General features: G+C 47.9%; 4 protein-coding genes across 4 annotated transcripts; 1 reads left to right on the top strand and 3 right to left on the bottom strand.

The window, feature by feature from the left end:
• Positions 1–207: 207 nt before the first annotated feature.
• Positions 208–2,483, bottom strand: FOBCDRAFT_246220 (L-Aspartase-like protein; the record flags this gene model as incomplete). The annotated part of the gene is made up of 5 exons (XM_059610747.1): positions 208–377; positions 417–1,295; positions 1,326–2,030; positions 2,082–2,109; positions 2,256–2,483. The coding sequence occupies 5 exons, from the start codon at positions 2,481–2,483 to the stop codon at positions 208–210; spliced, it is 2,010 nt and encodes a 669-aa protein (XP_059466451.1).
• A 2,144-nt stretch (positions 2,484–4,627) lies between these two features.
• FOBCDRAFT_246219 (ferric reductase NAD binding domain-containing protein) lies at positions 4,628–6,406 on the top strand (the record flags this gene model as incomplete). Its single annotated transcript, XM_054707912.1, has 4 exons — positions 4,628–4,815; positions 4,939–5,019; positions 5,066–5,937; positions 5,994–6,406. The coding sequence occupies 4 exons, from the start codon at positions 4,628–4,630 to the stop codon at positions 6,404–6,406; spliced, it is 1,554 nt and encodes a 517-aa protein (XP_054563887.1).
• Positions 6,407–8,291: 1,885 nt separating this feature from the next.
• FOBCDRAFT_282670 (uncharacterized protein) lies at positions 8,292–9,811 on the bottom strand (the record flags this gene model as incomplete). Its single annotated transcript, XM_031194088.2, has 2 exons — positions 8,292–9,657; positions 9,705–9,811. The coding sequence occupies 2 exons, from the start codon at positions 9,809–9,811 to the stop codon at positions 8,292–8,294; spliced, it is 1,473 nt and encodes a 490-aa protein (XP_031030709.2).
• Positions 9,812–10,377: 566 nt separating this feature from the next.
• On the bottom strand, positions 10,378–15,971 carry FOBCDRAFT_254749 (uncharacterized protein). The gene is made up of 13 exons (XM_031194087.3): positions 15,330–15,971; positions 14,691–15,271; positions 14,612–14,641; positions 12,928–14,256; positions 12,429–12,514; positions 12,273–12,368; positions 12,023–12,221; positions 11,668–11,803; positions 11,484–11,618; positions 11,402–11,429; positions 11,166–11,350; positions 10,739–11,112; positions 10,378–10,677 (listed from the first exon to the last, which is right to left on the bottom strand). Exons 1-13 carry the CDS (start codon positions 15,886–15,888, stop codon positions 10,483–10,485), a joined length of 3,933 nt encoding a protein of 1,310 aa, XP_031030708.3. The 5' UTR covers positions 15,889–15,971; the 3' UTR covers positions 10,378–10,482.
• Between the last annotated feature and the right edge of the window lie 2 nt (positions 15,972–15,973).

The raw sequence follows: 15,973 nt of genomic DNA, 5'->3' as shown, positions 1-15,973 counted from the left end.
CTAGCTCAAAATGTAATTATTTCAACTGTCACAGAAGTCCAGATCTTGTGTAAAATGCCCATAGACAATGAGATACAGGTAATCCACTGCAGTGCACAGGCACCAGCAACGAAAAGGTATCTAGAACATGGACAGGCAAGAGAAGTTAGGACCTGGGCTCTGAGCGACAGGAACACCTCGGTAACTTTAGTATAACATGATGGGCTTTTAGACCAGTCGCACTTGGCACGTCCTGCCCCCTAGAGCCTCAACCAAATGGCCCCAGACCTGATCGTTAGTCAGGGCGGTAAAGATGATCGAAACCCAAGACCCAATGGTTCTTTTCTTTCTCCCATTGACCTTGCCGCTGGCTTTTCTACCCGGATGCTCGACTAGGCCTTAGTGGAAATGCACCCCTAGCTCTTCTCTCACAAAACAGTATAATCCCAGAGAAGCACGGCCCAGGAATTGCTTCGTAGGAGGCTTGACGAAGAACTCACTGCGTGTCTGGGTAAAGGTGGGATAGGCCAAATTCTCCAGATCTCTCTGGAGTGGCCGTGTGGATACAAAATGCATTTCATGCTCCTCGAGATGGTCCCGGAGGACTGGTATCGTTTCCTTGGACAGGATCTTGCATCTTTCTTGAAGATCGAAGCAAGCTGAAGCATTCCACGATTTGACGATAGTCTCGTGAAGTCTCTCATAAATTCCTTCCGCTACCTGGTCGTCGAATCCATTGAGGAACGGCAGCACTTTTGAGACCAACTTGGTTCTGAGCGCTTTGAGATACGTCATGTGGATCACTCGCAAGTCCAGGGCCTGACAAACAGCAAAAAGATGCGCAGCGCACATCTGCGCGACGACATCAGCAGCTTGGAGAGTATATCTTCCTGAAATCAGCGCTAGAGAGTTGATGGACTGGTTGTGCATTTCTGCGGACTGGACATGGGGCGTAACAGGGTTCGCGAGATATCCAAGCTCTGACAGGTAAGCAGCCATGCTAATATCAATTACCTTCGTGGTAAACGACAAACTGGGGTCATCGGCGACGACATTTGGAGGAAGGCCTCTGTTCAGGGTAGGGTTGATCAATTCGGAGGAGAGACTGAAGAGAAGTTTGCCGACCATCTGAAGCGCTAGGCGACTCTTTTCCATTCCGTTGGCAACGGAGCTGGAGATGAAGTTGGCGCCCGAGTAGACCTCACCGGATTTGATATCGATGATGGGGTTATCGGAAGCCGAGTTCAGTTCCACTGTGATCTGAGATAGTACAGAGCAGACATCCTCGACTTGAGGGCCGAGCCGCCATGGAGCGCCTCATAAGGCATATCTGTCCTGCGCAAGACCGGGCTTGAACTTGTCCTCCTCTTTGAGGCTTTGAACAAGTGAAGATCCCTTCGGGAAATGCAGTATAGTTGCAGAACATTCCACTTGCCCAGGGTGAGGGCAAACAGAAGAAATGAAGGGATGATAGTTCTCAGCCTTGCCGAGTAAGGCCTCGCATGACATGGCTACAAGGCCTTGAGCTAGTAACAAGATCTTGTTTGCCTCGTGTACTGCCAGGCACCCCAAGGCAGCCGAAGGGGCCGTACCATTGACCAGCCCGAGATCTTCCTTGGGACCAAGAGTAATTGGTTCCGATCCAGCGAGCTCAAGTGCCTTGTCAGCAGATAGAACGAAGGAGGTCGATGTGCGGACGCGAATGTCGGGGTTGCCCTCGAGCATACCGGCGAGATATGATAGGGGAATCAAATCGCCAGATGCAGAGATTGAGCCGCGTAGAGGAACAATAGGTGTCATACCCTTTCTAAGTAGGAGAAGCAGGGCTTGAACAAGTTCCAGACACACGCCAGAGTGCCCCCGAAGGAGTGTGTTGCAGCGAATTAACATGGCAGCTCGAACACAAGTGACAGGCATAATGTTGAGTCCATTGCCATTCGAATCTTCGTCAGTCAAGATCCCTGCCTGGGTGAGTTGCAGCAGTGCCGACTGCAGAGCTGGAAGGTCTTTTGTACGAGTATCAGCGCTTCCGCCGAAGCCGGTATTGACACCTAACATCCATTCAGGCTACAGCATTGAGACACTGAGAGTTGGTGATCCACCGTATACAAAGTAGCCCTTGGTGAGATACTCTTTGAGCAATACAACACTTTTATTCATAACGTCTGCAATATTGTCTCAATATCGTCTCTCTTTGCGATGTAAGCATTGCAGTTATACCTAGTAGCGTTGTTAGGTTAATGTTCTGTAACACTAGTAGTCACTTACTTGGCAACTGCAATGACCGAAGCGACATCAAGGTCGGATCCATGTAGAAGAATGAAACCGCAGTACTTAATACTCTGAACCTTCCTCCAGATGTCGCAGGTTTGATAAGCATGAGTAGGTGAATGATGTGAAGACTCAGAGGGTTTGGTGCTTCTAGAGACATCACGGTTTGGGTCGGAGACTGCAGCAACATGGCGACCATAGCCAGAAAGGTGATCAGTGTCTCGAAGCGGCATTCTTAGACGCTCGATGTTGGGTTCTGCACAATAGTGTATTTGACAATTAAATACGTTTGCTGGAGCTGGTAACGATAAGCTCTTTAACCGGTCTACGTATGACAATCACTATATATCTAGTTCGGTATCCGAATCCCGCATTGACACATTTGTCTCACATTTAACTTCCGTACCACAGCTTTCTGCATGAACTGGAGTCTACTAGAGTTGATAAGCCCTCATGGAGACGTCGATAGAATTGTGACTCGTTATCTGCGATGGTTCCTGCAAACTATTCCCTCTTAGATATGACAAGCCTTATAATGATGTTTTGACTTCAGTTAGCTCAGTTGGAAGATTAAAGTTCAGGGGGTTACCTTTTCAGTTATGTAAGCTCTATCAATAGAGGGATTACTTGTCTCGGCAAGTTGTGTAAAGCATTGGTAGGCTATGTTTGTATTGTATCAAGAAATGCTACCCGAGATAAAACAGATCTAAGCCAGTATCCCCCATCATCGCTGATCCCGAGCTCCCGGTTCTAGTTTCAACCATAGTGATAGGATGAAGAACCGTTGGAATTAAAGTTCATGGGATCACTTGTCCCAGTAAGTCGTATAACGCCATGTCAAACTATTTTATCTCTGTATTAACAAACCCTAGTCGAGACCTTACCCAACCAATCCAAGTAGAAGTCAGCGGCCTTATTGTCCCTGTAGAGAAACTTTCAGCCAACAAGGAGGCGACCAGGGACTTTAATGAGGCTAGACCTTGCCATCTTTGGCGCTTGTGCTGTCTAACGCGCGGTGAGTGAGCCAAGGCATGTTCATAGGCCTTCCCAGCAAGCCTGAAGATAGTTCTGACAGGGAATAACTTCGTTGGCTTTGGTGTGCTTCTTGGGAAGATGTGTACCCATGTTCTCCATTACTGCTGAACTCATCTGTGCACGTTTTGTGGTAAGAAGTAATGGAATAATAAATATCGTTCAGTTTACCTTTCTACCAGTAACTTACACTATCTTTGCGTGACCCCTTGCTCCAGGTCGGCAGAAGTTAACCGTAAGCACCAATCAGCGATCCGATGAGCCAAACCGATGAAACATCAATCAGCTGACCCTACGACTTATTTTCTTAGCCGATTTAAGTTAAATCGCCTCTGAATGAAACCTAGATAGTCCCTGGCCGTAGATAAATGCTTTACAAAGGGAGCAGACCTCGGTTATATCTTATCTGGGGCTAAAACCACTGAGCTTGGACCCCGCAGCCTCCCCCGCCTTATGGGAGAAGCCGAGGAATTAGTTAGATGAAGTGGTTTCTCGCTTCCAGGGACTCCAACGCGGGGCTTAGCGCCGCTGGCAATATTCAGCCAGGGTGACAGATACAGAAAAGATTCTTATCCCGCTTGGTCAATTTCGGCTCTCTCACTACTATCACTATTACAGGATGTCAGATTATGTTGCCCACTCCGTATTTTCGAGTACCTGTGTCAATATCAACAGACACCAAGCCTTCAATTTGCATCATCAGTTACATGTAATATAAACCTAGTTGGCTACGCAAATCTTGCAATTGTAGAACACCAATAACTTATCATTGAATCTCACGGTAGAGCAAGGAGATGTCATATTATTCAGTAGCTGCTCTACATTAAGCGTCGTTCTGGCGCAACGCCACGCGAATATCTCGTTTTCGGTACGAGATATGACTATGTGCTTTATTTATGCGCTAATGAATGGCTCCCTGTAACTGGCGCCACGCCTTATTACCAAATAGCCGCGCGGTATACACCGTTCAGGGACAAGACCATTTAGACTGTATCATGAAATCTAACCGAAAGCTTATGCATTATGACAAGCAAGTCCTACGATTTTGAGATTAAGAACCCCTCCTTTTCGTCACCAAGATTGCCGAGTCATGTCGGCAGTTCTTTCCAGTCGAATATTACAATCCGGCATGTGATGTCACTGAAACGCTTATTATAAGTTAACGCCTCCTGGTGCAAATGTCAACATGCAGAGCATAGTATCCCACCTACAGATATATACCCAAGCCCTTGAGGGTTTTCAGAACCCCCAGTCAGTCTTTGAACACAACCGCCTTTCACTCTCATATTGAGAAGGGAAATAATTATCAGTTCTTCCAAATCGGGATCCTTCCTTTTCCTTCATCATGTCCGCGCCCCCCCAGATAAATTGGGTGCCGATATTGGCTGCTCGAGCCCAAAATGACCGCGATGCTATGAAACTATATGCGGCAGCTCTTTCAGGCTTGATTGCTGTCTTTATTACTTTTCATACTTCGACGTACTTGTGGCGAAAGACTGGCCTGGCCCAGGGCCCTTTCAGCTACTCAGCAAGGTAAGAATTGCTTCAAAGGTTACTAGTCTGTTCTAATCCGTTTAGTATAAAATCACTCTTATCGAGGAGAGTCCCCATAGCACCTTCACTCGGTCATGTTTTTCTTTATTTTATCTACTTTAGCCTGAACTTCGGTTTCTTCTTCGTAAAAGTCGATGATAGCATCCTGGCCTTAGATTACGTCCTCGCAGCTCGAGCTGGATGGTATGAAGGCGCCCTCGTCTTTCTAGATCTTGTTAACTATTATCAGGTTGGCCGTTGCGAATCTTTGCTTGACGGTATTCCTCAGTCTTAAAAACACGCCGCTTGGATTTCTTACAGGATGGACCTATGACCGTTTGAACTCACTTCACAGAGCGTCGGGGTTAATGACCTCCGCTCTCGTCGTCACCCATGCTGCTATGATTTCAGCCTTCTACCAGGATCAGCAACCATCTAGGCTTTATGAGACAAAACAGTACTTCGGCATTCTTGCCGCCTTCACTATGTTTTCTACGGTGGCTGTTGCCTTGATGTTCCAACACAGACGCTACGAACTATTTTATGTTCTACATGTTATTTTATTCATTGCATTGGTGGTTTTCATATGCCTGCATCATCCAGATATTACCCAAAAGGTCATGATCGTCATTTTTATAGCCGCGGGACTATGGATCCTTGATCGCCTGGTACGAGCGACTAGTCTACTCTATCACGGCATCAACAACACCGCAACACTACAGCCCCTCCCCAGTGGCGGTACAAGGGTCATTATGAAAAAGAGCCCTTCAGGTGCGAGGTCTGGGCAGCACGCATATCTTTGGGTTCCTGGGGTTCGATACTTTGAGACTCATCCCTTTACCATTGTGAGCACGCAACCACTTGAATTTGTGATTGATGCACATGATGGCTTTACCCGCGCCTTGCACGAATGCGCCGTCAAAAACCCGGGTGTTGCACTGAAAGCATCGGTTCATGGGCCTTATGGACATATGCCAGATCCTACTGCATACGATAAGATCGTGATCTTCGCTGGCGGTAGTGGCGGTACCTTTGGATTTGGCATGGCACTTCAACTTCTACGAGATCTTGACGCCGCTGTCCACAGGGACATCACTGTGGTTTGGGTCATAAGAAATCGGGGTATATCTCACTACTTCCTCAAATGGTACAACCGACTAACCAATAACTGCTTCTAGATCTTTTAGAGTGGTTCTCTCCCTACCTTGAAAGCATTGCTCGTGCTCAAGGATTCAACATCTCTATCAACATTACCGGCAGAACGGAGCTCAGTGAAAAGGTCGCCAGTGACCAGGCAGCCTCGACTTCCAAGCGGGCAGTTTCGGAAGATCGTGTGGAAATGGCTGATTCACCCGGTCAGTCCGATGCGTTTCAACAAGACCTTATTCTTGGGATTCCAGCTCACCACGGACGTCCTAACATTGACGAGATTGTCGCCCAGATTCTGGAGGGAATGTCTGCGAATTCACGAGTCTTGGTTTTGGGATGTGGACCAGCTGGTTTATTGCAAGCCGTAAGGCAGTCAGCAACGTCTCGAATGGTTCCAAACGGGGCTGGAATTTCATTTCAGTTTGAGCAGTTCGGATGGTAAGCATCCAGTAGATGTTGTTATTCTATAGTATAACATCATTGAGGCTAGAGTAGGAACATTTATTGTATATGTACTTAAGATCGAATTACAATAACATTAGCAACATATATAAGCCTAGGAATAATGCTGTGAGCAAGCCCATAATATATTTCGGGACTCTCTGGCGAAATGAGGCTGCATCTCTTGCATGCTCTCAGATCCCGACGGCTTCGACGATGAATTCGGGGGATTAGGTCCACTACCGCCAAGACTACAGTCATCAGGTCCTCGCGAGATTTTAAGCCACGAGTTCTGGCCTCCATGGAAGGAATCCACCTTCGCCGCCGATTCGCTCTAGTGATCAGCTTCCTGTGTGAACTCGGAGGTGAAGGGCTAGCTCGCGATGCCATGGTTGGTGCTCAGGCTTAAGTGAAACGAGGATCGTGAAGTGAGTCCGCCGGATACTGGACTTTTTGCTATTTGTACCAGACGTCGAGTAGAACGAGGCATCTTCCTGGTGCTCTTGGTGCATGGTTTATAAGTCCTCGACCTGATTAGTCAGATGCCAATCCGCGATCTTCCTTCTGGGGCCATGTCCCAGCCACGGATTGATACGAATAGGTGGCTGTGATGACGTACGGTTGAGGTGAAACTTCAGAAACGTTATACTGTGAATGAGTTGAAAGCTGAAGCAAGGCATTTTATTTCGCGATTTGCTTCAAAAGGGGGGGGGAATACTAAGGTATAGGCTCTTGATGAACACAGGCTAGGGCCTTTATTTACCTCCTCTATTCACGCGCCTCTCTTCTCGCTCTTGCATCTTCCACACCCAGGACAGCACACACATAGCACCTGGATTCCGACCCAGCTTCCAATCTTCACTCACATCATCGATCTTTTCATGTTGGCCTATTCCCACCGCTCAGCTCGCCGCGCTGTTGAAGAACGAGACGGAAAACGATCTGCTGCTCGAGGTCGCGAGATAAGTTCCATCTCTCATGATCTCAAGCTACAATGAGCTTCATTTACGTTGCGGGACATGCCAATGTCATAAGTTCTCATCCAGAATACAAAGCAAGCTCGCTGAGCGCAAAGATCCGCCACGAGTACCACAAAAGCTGCATTTGACGCGCCGCACAGCGAACCATTTTCTTCGAATTAGGCGGAGCACAACTTCAACAATAGCAACTCCTTCTCCGCCAATGAAGCTTCGAGTAACGGATATTGCGATGATAACGAGAAGACCACAAGGTCTCTTGCTCCGCGTTCCACCTCGACACCGAAACCTACCACTTTGCAGTAAACGATCGCGAATCACCTTTACGGTTCGATACCCGTCTCCCATGCCCCTACAACCAAACAAAGAAGGGCAAGGCTAAGCTCAAGAACAGCTTATAGGTCAGGGCCGAGAAGGATCTAGCCATACCAAGGGGCTGTGATTCTCATCAAGCCGACAATGTTGATGGTGTATGATAAGCCGTTTCACTCCGGAGTACTTTTGTGTTACTTCGCGTTTGAGAAAGTGGAATAGGAAATGTTGATGGCTTCTGTGCCGTAGTGCCGTCGGCGAACGGATATACAGGCATTGACAGAATGATAAATAGTTATATTTTGAAGTCGGATAAGTAAGTTGGTACTAAGATATATAGCTATACCTTTTATTTTTAATGGTTTGCCTATTAGGCTGGATGCCTGGATAAAGCGCTTGACGAGACCGCCACAGATCCTGAGCGGCCCGTGTTTGCCACTTCTGAGGCACGGTCTCTGTCAAAGAGGGTGGTATCGATATTGTGTGTTAGTGACATTATCAAGGCGCGCATAGCACAGTAGCGGTAACAGCCGACGCGGTCTGCACTATCCTGAATCCTTATCTTCGTACCTAGATAAAGGTACATTCACCAATCCCTTAGATGATATCATGGTCACACGGCTTTCCTTCAAAACCAGTGACATCATGCAAATGCAACGAAGCCGTATCTCTAACCCTCTTGATAGACCCAACCGTCGTGTTCGACGGTGTTTTAGGAATAAGTTTAACACCATCAATAGCAAGCTTGCTCAAAACATGTGCAGCAGCCTTTGCATTGATGTGCAGGGTCTTAGGAACGGGGTTCGTGATGTTATCGCAAGCTTGGTGATAGCAAGCGTCCTGCTCAAGACCCGTTCCAGTGAAAAGACCACCAACTGGCTTCTTGATGACTTCCCGGAAGGGAACATAATCAGTTCCACCAGTCAGACCAACGGGTGTAACTTCGATCTTTTCCTTCTCAAAGAACTCTCTGAAGAGATCCTCAATAACTTCGGAGCCTGGAGGTCCACCAGGACCTACCTTCTCACCGGTTCCGTCGAAAACACCAAAGAAACCACGAGATACCATGTCGAAGTTGAGATAAGCCAAAATGTCATCCACGTCGGTGGTCTTCAGGTTGTTCACATAGTAGCGAGATCCGACGAGACCGTTCTCCTCGGCGCCCCACCATCCAAAGCGGATTTTGAGCGTGGTGGAAAAGTGCTGCAGACCCTTTGCTGTCTCGAGGATGAGGGATGTTCCTGATCCATCGTCGTTGATGCCAGGTCCTGCTTGGACTGAGTCGAGATGAGCGCCGAGCATAACGACATTCTCGCCGTCGCCGCCTTTGGTTTCGGCGAAGACGTTCTGGGTGATGCGCGTTTCGATGGTCTGGATGATCTTGACAAACACCTCGAGCTTCTCACCAGCGTCGAGACGAGCCTTGAGTGCCTGTCCGGGGTCTTGGTCAATAAGACCAGTGGGAACGTACTCCTTTGGGTTAGGTGCAGACAGAGTACCAGCTGTAAGCTTAGCTTCATCTGAATTATAAATAACAACGACTTGAGCACCAGCAGCTGCAGCAGGTTTAACTTTGCCTGCGAAAGTAGTACCATCAGGGCAAAGACCACGCTCGACGAGGACAACCTTCCCTTCAACATCGAGCCCTTCATAGTTTGCCGCATCGCATGCAGCTTCACCTTCAGGACCATGAACAAGCTCAGCTGTTACACCGTCCTCAGAAGTACTGGGGGTATAAGTCAAAGCGACTGTTCTGAACGTTTCATCATCGACAGTGACCTCAGCAGCGAGAGTTTGGGTAAAGTTGGCAGGAAAGTCTTGCTTCCATGTCTTGAAGCCCTTTAGCTTTGAGATTTCGTGGTAGATGAAGTCGACTGAGGCGGCGTATCCTGGAAGGCCGAAGGCACGGTTTCCTCCGTTGGCGTAGGCGATGTCATTGAGTTTCTTCAAGTTGTGCATCAACCTAGAAGTATTAGTGGACGAGGTCTTATGTGAGGTTGCATGGCATACCCCTTCTCGGTGATGAGCTTTTGAAGCTTCTTTGAGCTCACTGGAGGCTTGGTAGCCTCGGTCAAAGGCGAAAGAGCCAGAAGAGCAGCAGCTGTAGTCAACTTCATGGTGAATGGCTTCACGTCTCATTCAGAGGCAAGACTGGAGAGTAGAAAGCTTTCACCTTTTATACCCAGAAAATGCCCAGAATAAATACTCGACCCCTCATCAGTCAACACAAGTTCCTTCAATTCTTCAACAAACTTCCATCTTGCGTGATCTGCCCCGCTAATATCTCTATCACGGAGTAATCATCAACCTTTGGTAACTAGTCCGTGAAGATCAGCCTTGAATCGGGAAGGTCGGTAATTGACGATGCAACATGCCAAGACGACACTAAGAATATGCATAATACCAACTTCCCGATCTGTATACAGCCTTTATCTCGACCCCGCTGCTAGGTATTTTAAGTGCTTATCAAGAGATGATTTTCTTAATAAATAGCCTGATAGATGGGGCCAAGAGGTTCTTTTACAGAAGTGCCAAGGGGGATAGAATATTTGTAATGGCTTGTTGTTTCTTGGGGTGATGAGTAAGTGGCTGTGACACACGTACACGAGGGACCTTTGTTTCTCTTGGCCAAGTGGAGATGATGTTTATGTAGCATCGAGGTACGTCAGTGGATCTTGGGATAGTGAAAACGACTTTCTCTCGTTTGGCTATTGCTTCGTAAGCAAAGGAACTACGTCAATCGAATGCATCCCTGTCGAATATTGAATAAGCACCGCCGGCTGACATTCTAAGCGAAGCCTTCAAAGACAAGCTTTTCACCCGACACAGAGCCCTGGCGGTTTAAATCCATCGCCTTGTCGACTGTAGACGGACTGAGCTGTCCCATAAGACGGACCGGAGATGGCTTGAGAGTTCCGTTTCCGAGTAATGTCTCTAACTGACCATGAAAATCGGCACTGAGTTTGTGATCATTCATTTTCACCTATCAAGATGTTAGAATAACACCCTCAGGCAAATTGTTAGCGAATTCAGATGGCACTTACAGGCCAATGCGCCTTGCCTCGATAGCTATGCTCTGTAGGGAAAGCAGTAAAGACAAATACATCCGTGACTTTAATATGATACGGAACGTCTTGGGTGTTTGCCTTGCCTGGGCGAACGGTACATAGCACGCCTTCTGGTTGGCTTATCGATCTAGCCGCAGTCGCTGAGGAGGTTTCGTTGCCAACTGTATCAAAGACGTGCTGCAGGTTTGGCAGTGCTGATCGAATCTTGGATACAACCTCCTCATCGTTGTAGTCAAAGACATGAGTTGCGCCAGCTTGTCGCATCTTATCGAAGTTCTGAGGGCTGCAGGTTGTAGCGACTTCGATATTATGAAGCTTGGCGAGCTGAATAGCGAAGTAACCCACGGTTGCTATCAGACTGTTAGTATCTTTCTTTGCATCTATTAATGATCTGAATACATACTGTTGCCTCCCCAGATCAACAAGGAACTTTTGTTTCCTGTATTGTTTGGATTGAGTGCAAGGCAGTCATCAGAGAAGAGAGCAAGCCATGCTGTATTAGCAGCCAATGGAACTGAAGAAGCCTCGGCTGGATTAATGTTTTCGGGTATCTTAAAGGACAGTCGCTCATCAGCGATTGTGTACATCCTGCAAGTTCTGATTAACTTCATCGAAGAATAAATGCCATGCAAAACTCACGAGTAGGCTCCTAGGCCCTTGATCTCTCCTGCAACACATGAGCTTCCCCTCTATTGACACGTGAAGGCCTTCTCGAACTCACCACCCCAAACAAAGCCAGCAATATTGTCGCCAGGCTTCAATTTGGTCACAGTTGAATGGGCATCCACCACTTGGCCGGCGAAGTCACAGCCCAGTACTGCGTCATCTCCGAAGGCGTTGACGTCAAGAGCAAGGCCTTCAACAAATCAGCGACACGAAGTTCGACGGTTGACGGCCGAACTTACGATCAGTTGGATTGAAGGCCGCGTATTCAACCTTTACGTAAACCTGATGCTCCTTTAGGGGAGGTAGAGTAACAATCCCTTGGGTGAGGCCTTTGCCTTTTTGGAGGATGGCAATTGACTCCATGGCTGATGTCGACTGATTGATGTTGAGTTTAGTGAGATAGATTGGGTGTGAATTAGTGGACATGATCCATATATAAGTACGCTGAATTATTAATCTAGAGCTAGTAACCCCGCTTCAGAACTTCCATCCAGCGCCCATGACAGCATTATCAATATGCTCCCGTCGATACACGCACTTGAACTGTGCCTCACGTTAACAATGGAAAGGTCTTTCTGGAATCAGTGTACCTACAGGAATAAATTTGATCTTTTCTAGGTTCCAAACTCCGCTTCGAGCATAAATGTCAGTCTCGAGAACAGACATGACGTCTGCTTCAGATTTGGCGCGGGCAATAATGGCGCTACCGTCAACAGTATTTCCAGCCAAAGTGCCCCCGCCCATTTGGAATAAACCAGAGTCGATATGCCGAAGCATATCCTTAATATGTGTTCTAGAAAAGCATTTGTATTTTGAACGATAAAAGAAGAGCGGAATTACTTACTCTCGCACTCTCATCCGCGTCTCTAATGAGCCTTCGATATCGGGAATAAGGACGATCCATTCCATCGCGGATTCCGATCTCATTTCGTGCGCCATGCTGTCGTGATCCGAGCCACCACGCAGCATTTGCATAATTTCGCTCTTATCATATAACTACAGCGCCCTACGCCTTAAGTTATGCGCCTTGTCACCTGCGAACATCGGAGAGGCCAGGTTGCGCCCAGGCTCACGCCCTCGACCGAACTGTTTTGCACCAAGGCTTAGCGTGAGACGTTTAATTTACGCCTGAAAATACGCCCTTCAGAGTCTCCACCTTCAGCTGTAGGTCTACGTTATATGCCCCACAACAACAACTAGCTTCCCGCAGGCAACGAGGGACATCGCGAGACACCCTGGGCTTGCATGGCAATACGAAGGAAGGCACTTGGTTCAGGAGTGCATATCACCAGCTTCGCTATTGAGGTTGCATTGAGAGATCAGACTACGAAGTTAGATCAAATAATGCCATAACAAGACAAATTTAAGGACATTCTAAGTTACTAAAAACTCTCAAGTCGTGTTTCTAGCTCTTGAGCAACGTTTTCCACGACAGATTCTGCAACAACACCCCTTTGCCAAGTAATGCTGATAGTGAAATCCCCTCCTCTGGTACTAACACAGTTGAATCCTAACGCGGGACCAGCAACAAAACCGCACTGCGTGAAGACCAGTCTGCCAAGCTTGATATCACTCCCTTCAGGGGGACATATGCTCGAAACTGAACCAAGATTCGACAGCTCATACGTATATCGCCTTTGTGCACCGCCTTGGCTTTGACATTCCTGTAGGATATCTTGGACCTGGTTGAATTTTGTAGCCATGCTTCCATGCGGGAACTCTTTGACCTTTGTCGCTACTTCGTTGGAGAAACGGCGCGCAAGGTCTATAATATGCTGCTCCTCGGTGCTAGAGCCGTGCTGGCAGTCTTTGAACTTTTGCAGATCTTCATAAGAGACGTAGCTGGTTAAATAAGAGATATGGTTCACGATTTCTGCGTCAGAGGCTCTAGTATGTCGTCGCGCTGAGAAGGGTGTAACAGCTCGAAACCCAGGAACATCTTCTTTGATAGAACAGCCCATCGAAGTACATATGATAGCGTGGAGGAGCCCGGTGACTGTGACATTGGCCTGCTTGCACTTTTTAAGGAGGACGGAAAACGGTGCCGCTGGAACTGTCACTATACGAACACAAGATTCGTAATTGACCGTCGGTGTTGCGGGTATGGGTCCCCCTCCCCAAACTGGCTCATCAGATTTGTCTGGAGTCGTGCAGGTAGTGCAGCTACACGAGAGGCAGTCCACTCGCTCTTCGATTGTGGGCGGAGGGTCCTGTAACTCGTTCAATTCCAGAGGCCACTGCGCAGGGACAGGTGTTTTGAGCTTGAGATTGTTCATGAGAGAGGCATGGAAGGCAAGTCCACTTAATCCATCAGCTATAGCGTGGTGTGCAAAGAAGACGATGTCCATCTTTGAGGATGGGCTAGATTTGCAGTTGCCTGTATGCTTCACAACAACAGCCTTCCAGGCTGGCTTGTTTTGAGGCCAGAGCTCTGAATGACCATTTTCGAGTACTTTTGATAGAACATCATCAGTCATATCCCCGGCCTTCCTATCGTTGCCGTTGACATGCTGGCTGTCAATGACCTCCAAAATGTCCTGGCGGTCGAATGTGCAGATCTGCCCGAACAGCGGAATACCAGCTTCTTTCTCATCGGAAATACCATAGCGTAGACCGCCATGTTGTTGAATGGTGGCTTGCAGAGCATGCTCGAGTGCATTATCAAGTTCATTCAACAATGAGTCATTTGGGAGCGATATGGTATATGTTGCCGTTACACATGCTGAGCGGTATTGTCCCAAGGTATGCCGGGCCGAATAATATCGTCCCAAAACACCTAGAGTCACTTGAGCGTGCTTGGCCATTCGTAGACGGTAGTTGTAGCTTGACTTCAATATGAGATGCAGAAGAAGAGCAGTGCGAGACTTTAAGGATTTAAGACCTTCCCAGCCCCACATCGTCTGAGTTAGACGAGGGATTTTGCGGAACGGAGATAGTCTCCCCAGTGGCGACCAAACATTAAGTCTTTCGGTAGTACGATAAACAACGGCACAAGCCCTATGCAATCTAAGTTATACACTCGCTCTAAACGACATCTATTCTGTGGTTTTTTTATTCAACAAAAACACCCCATTCATGATCTTCAGCTCCGAACATAATATCCTTCAACCAGCTCTTTATCCGCGGGCCAAATGCACTGCCATCGTCTCGCTTCTGCGGCAAGTCGATGTTGACATCACTAACCCGAATGGTCGATACGTTCTTGATGAAAAACTACGATGAATTAGTCAACTGCCTCTTAAGCTCGATTGGGATTACTCACAGCAGTGCCAGACACGAATGCCTCTTGAAGTAGACCATTTCTCCAGGCCTTCTCAATATCTTGAATCGTAAATTTCGCTTCTCTGACCTCGAGCTCCTCGGATAGTCGGCTTTCAACCAGATCCAGAACAGACCTTCTGGTGACGCCATCGAGAATGACTCGATCCGTCAATGGAGCCGTTAGCAGAACCGGCTTCGAAGTCTTTTCGTCTCGGACAACTGCGAAGAAATTACTGGCCCCAGCCTCAGTGACTTGTCCTTCCTCGCCCAACAACCACAACACCTGATCGTAGCCAGCCTGTTGCGCATCGCAATGAGATGCAAAGCTAGGGCCATAATTCGCACCGACCTTGGCGTAGCCAAAACCACCAGGCCACGCTCTGATCGTGTCATTCTTCGACGTGATAAGACGTAGATCCGATCTTGGCTCTACACCTGGAGGAACCTCGGTGGAGAAATCGGGCCAGCATACCATCGTGACCATCAAGATGGCTTCTTTGGGGATTTGGACACCCAGTTGGCGCCCAGTTCCGATTAAAGCTGGTCTGATGTACCGAAAGCTGCCGGGCTCTGGCAGCCATCCTATTCACGTTTGTGAGCCAGGTTTCGCAGTGAATAATTTGCAGATAGAAACACTAACTTTTCGCATCAACGCGAACCAAGGCTTTGATCAATTCGACAAGCTGTTCGGGATCAAAACCTGGTAGTGAGACTCTCTCTGCACTCATAACCAAGCGCTTTGTATTTCGATCCGGTCTGAAGAGTCTAACGCGATTATCATAACCGCGGTAAACCTTCATGCCCTCGAAGCACTGAGTGGCGTAGTGAAGGCAAGATGCAAGAGGCGAAATAGTCAAGTCGCCGAAGGCCTTGATAACCGGGTCTTCCCAGCCGTTCTGTACCGTCCAGCGGCAGGTGACCATGTGGTCTGTCGCGACATTCTGTTCCCACAACTCAGCGGATCCAGGCTTGGGGACATCTTTCAGCGCTGTTGTCAAGTCAAACTTGAGCTTGGACGCATCCAGCTGTCCCTTCACGGAAACTGCAGAGCCATTTGTGCCGTTGGGACGAGTAGAGGTTTGTGCAGACATGGTGAAAATGATGAGAATGCGTAAGACATAGATACCTACTCCTTTCTGCCTACTGTGATGCGGATAATAAATACCCAATACAATGCACCCTATCTCGGTTGTTGGCATAACCCTTTCGTGTCCAGTAGCTCCCTTCACTTGCAGAAGTGGGTCATCTTGAAGGGCGTGAGCTAATTTTGCGCCCTGTGACAAC

The sequence above is a fragment of the Fusarium oxysporum genome, chromosome XII (assembly GCF_013085055.1).
Source record: "Fusarium oxysporum Fo47 chromosome XII, complete sequence".
NCBI classification, from domain to species: domain Eukaryota; kingdom Fungi; phylum Ascomycota; class Sordariomycetes; order Hypocreales; family Nectriaceae; genus Fusarium; species Fusarium oxysporum.
Note: the sequence above shows the minus strand (reverse complement) of the source record. Positions and strands in the feature narration are given on the sequence as shown.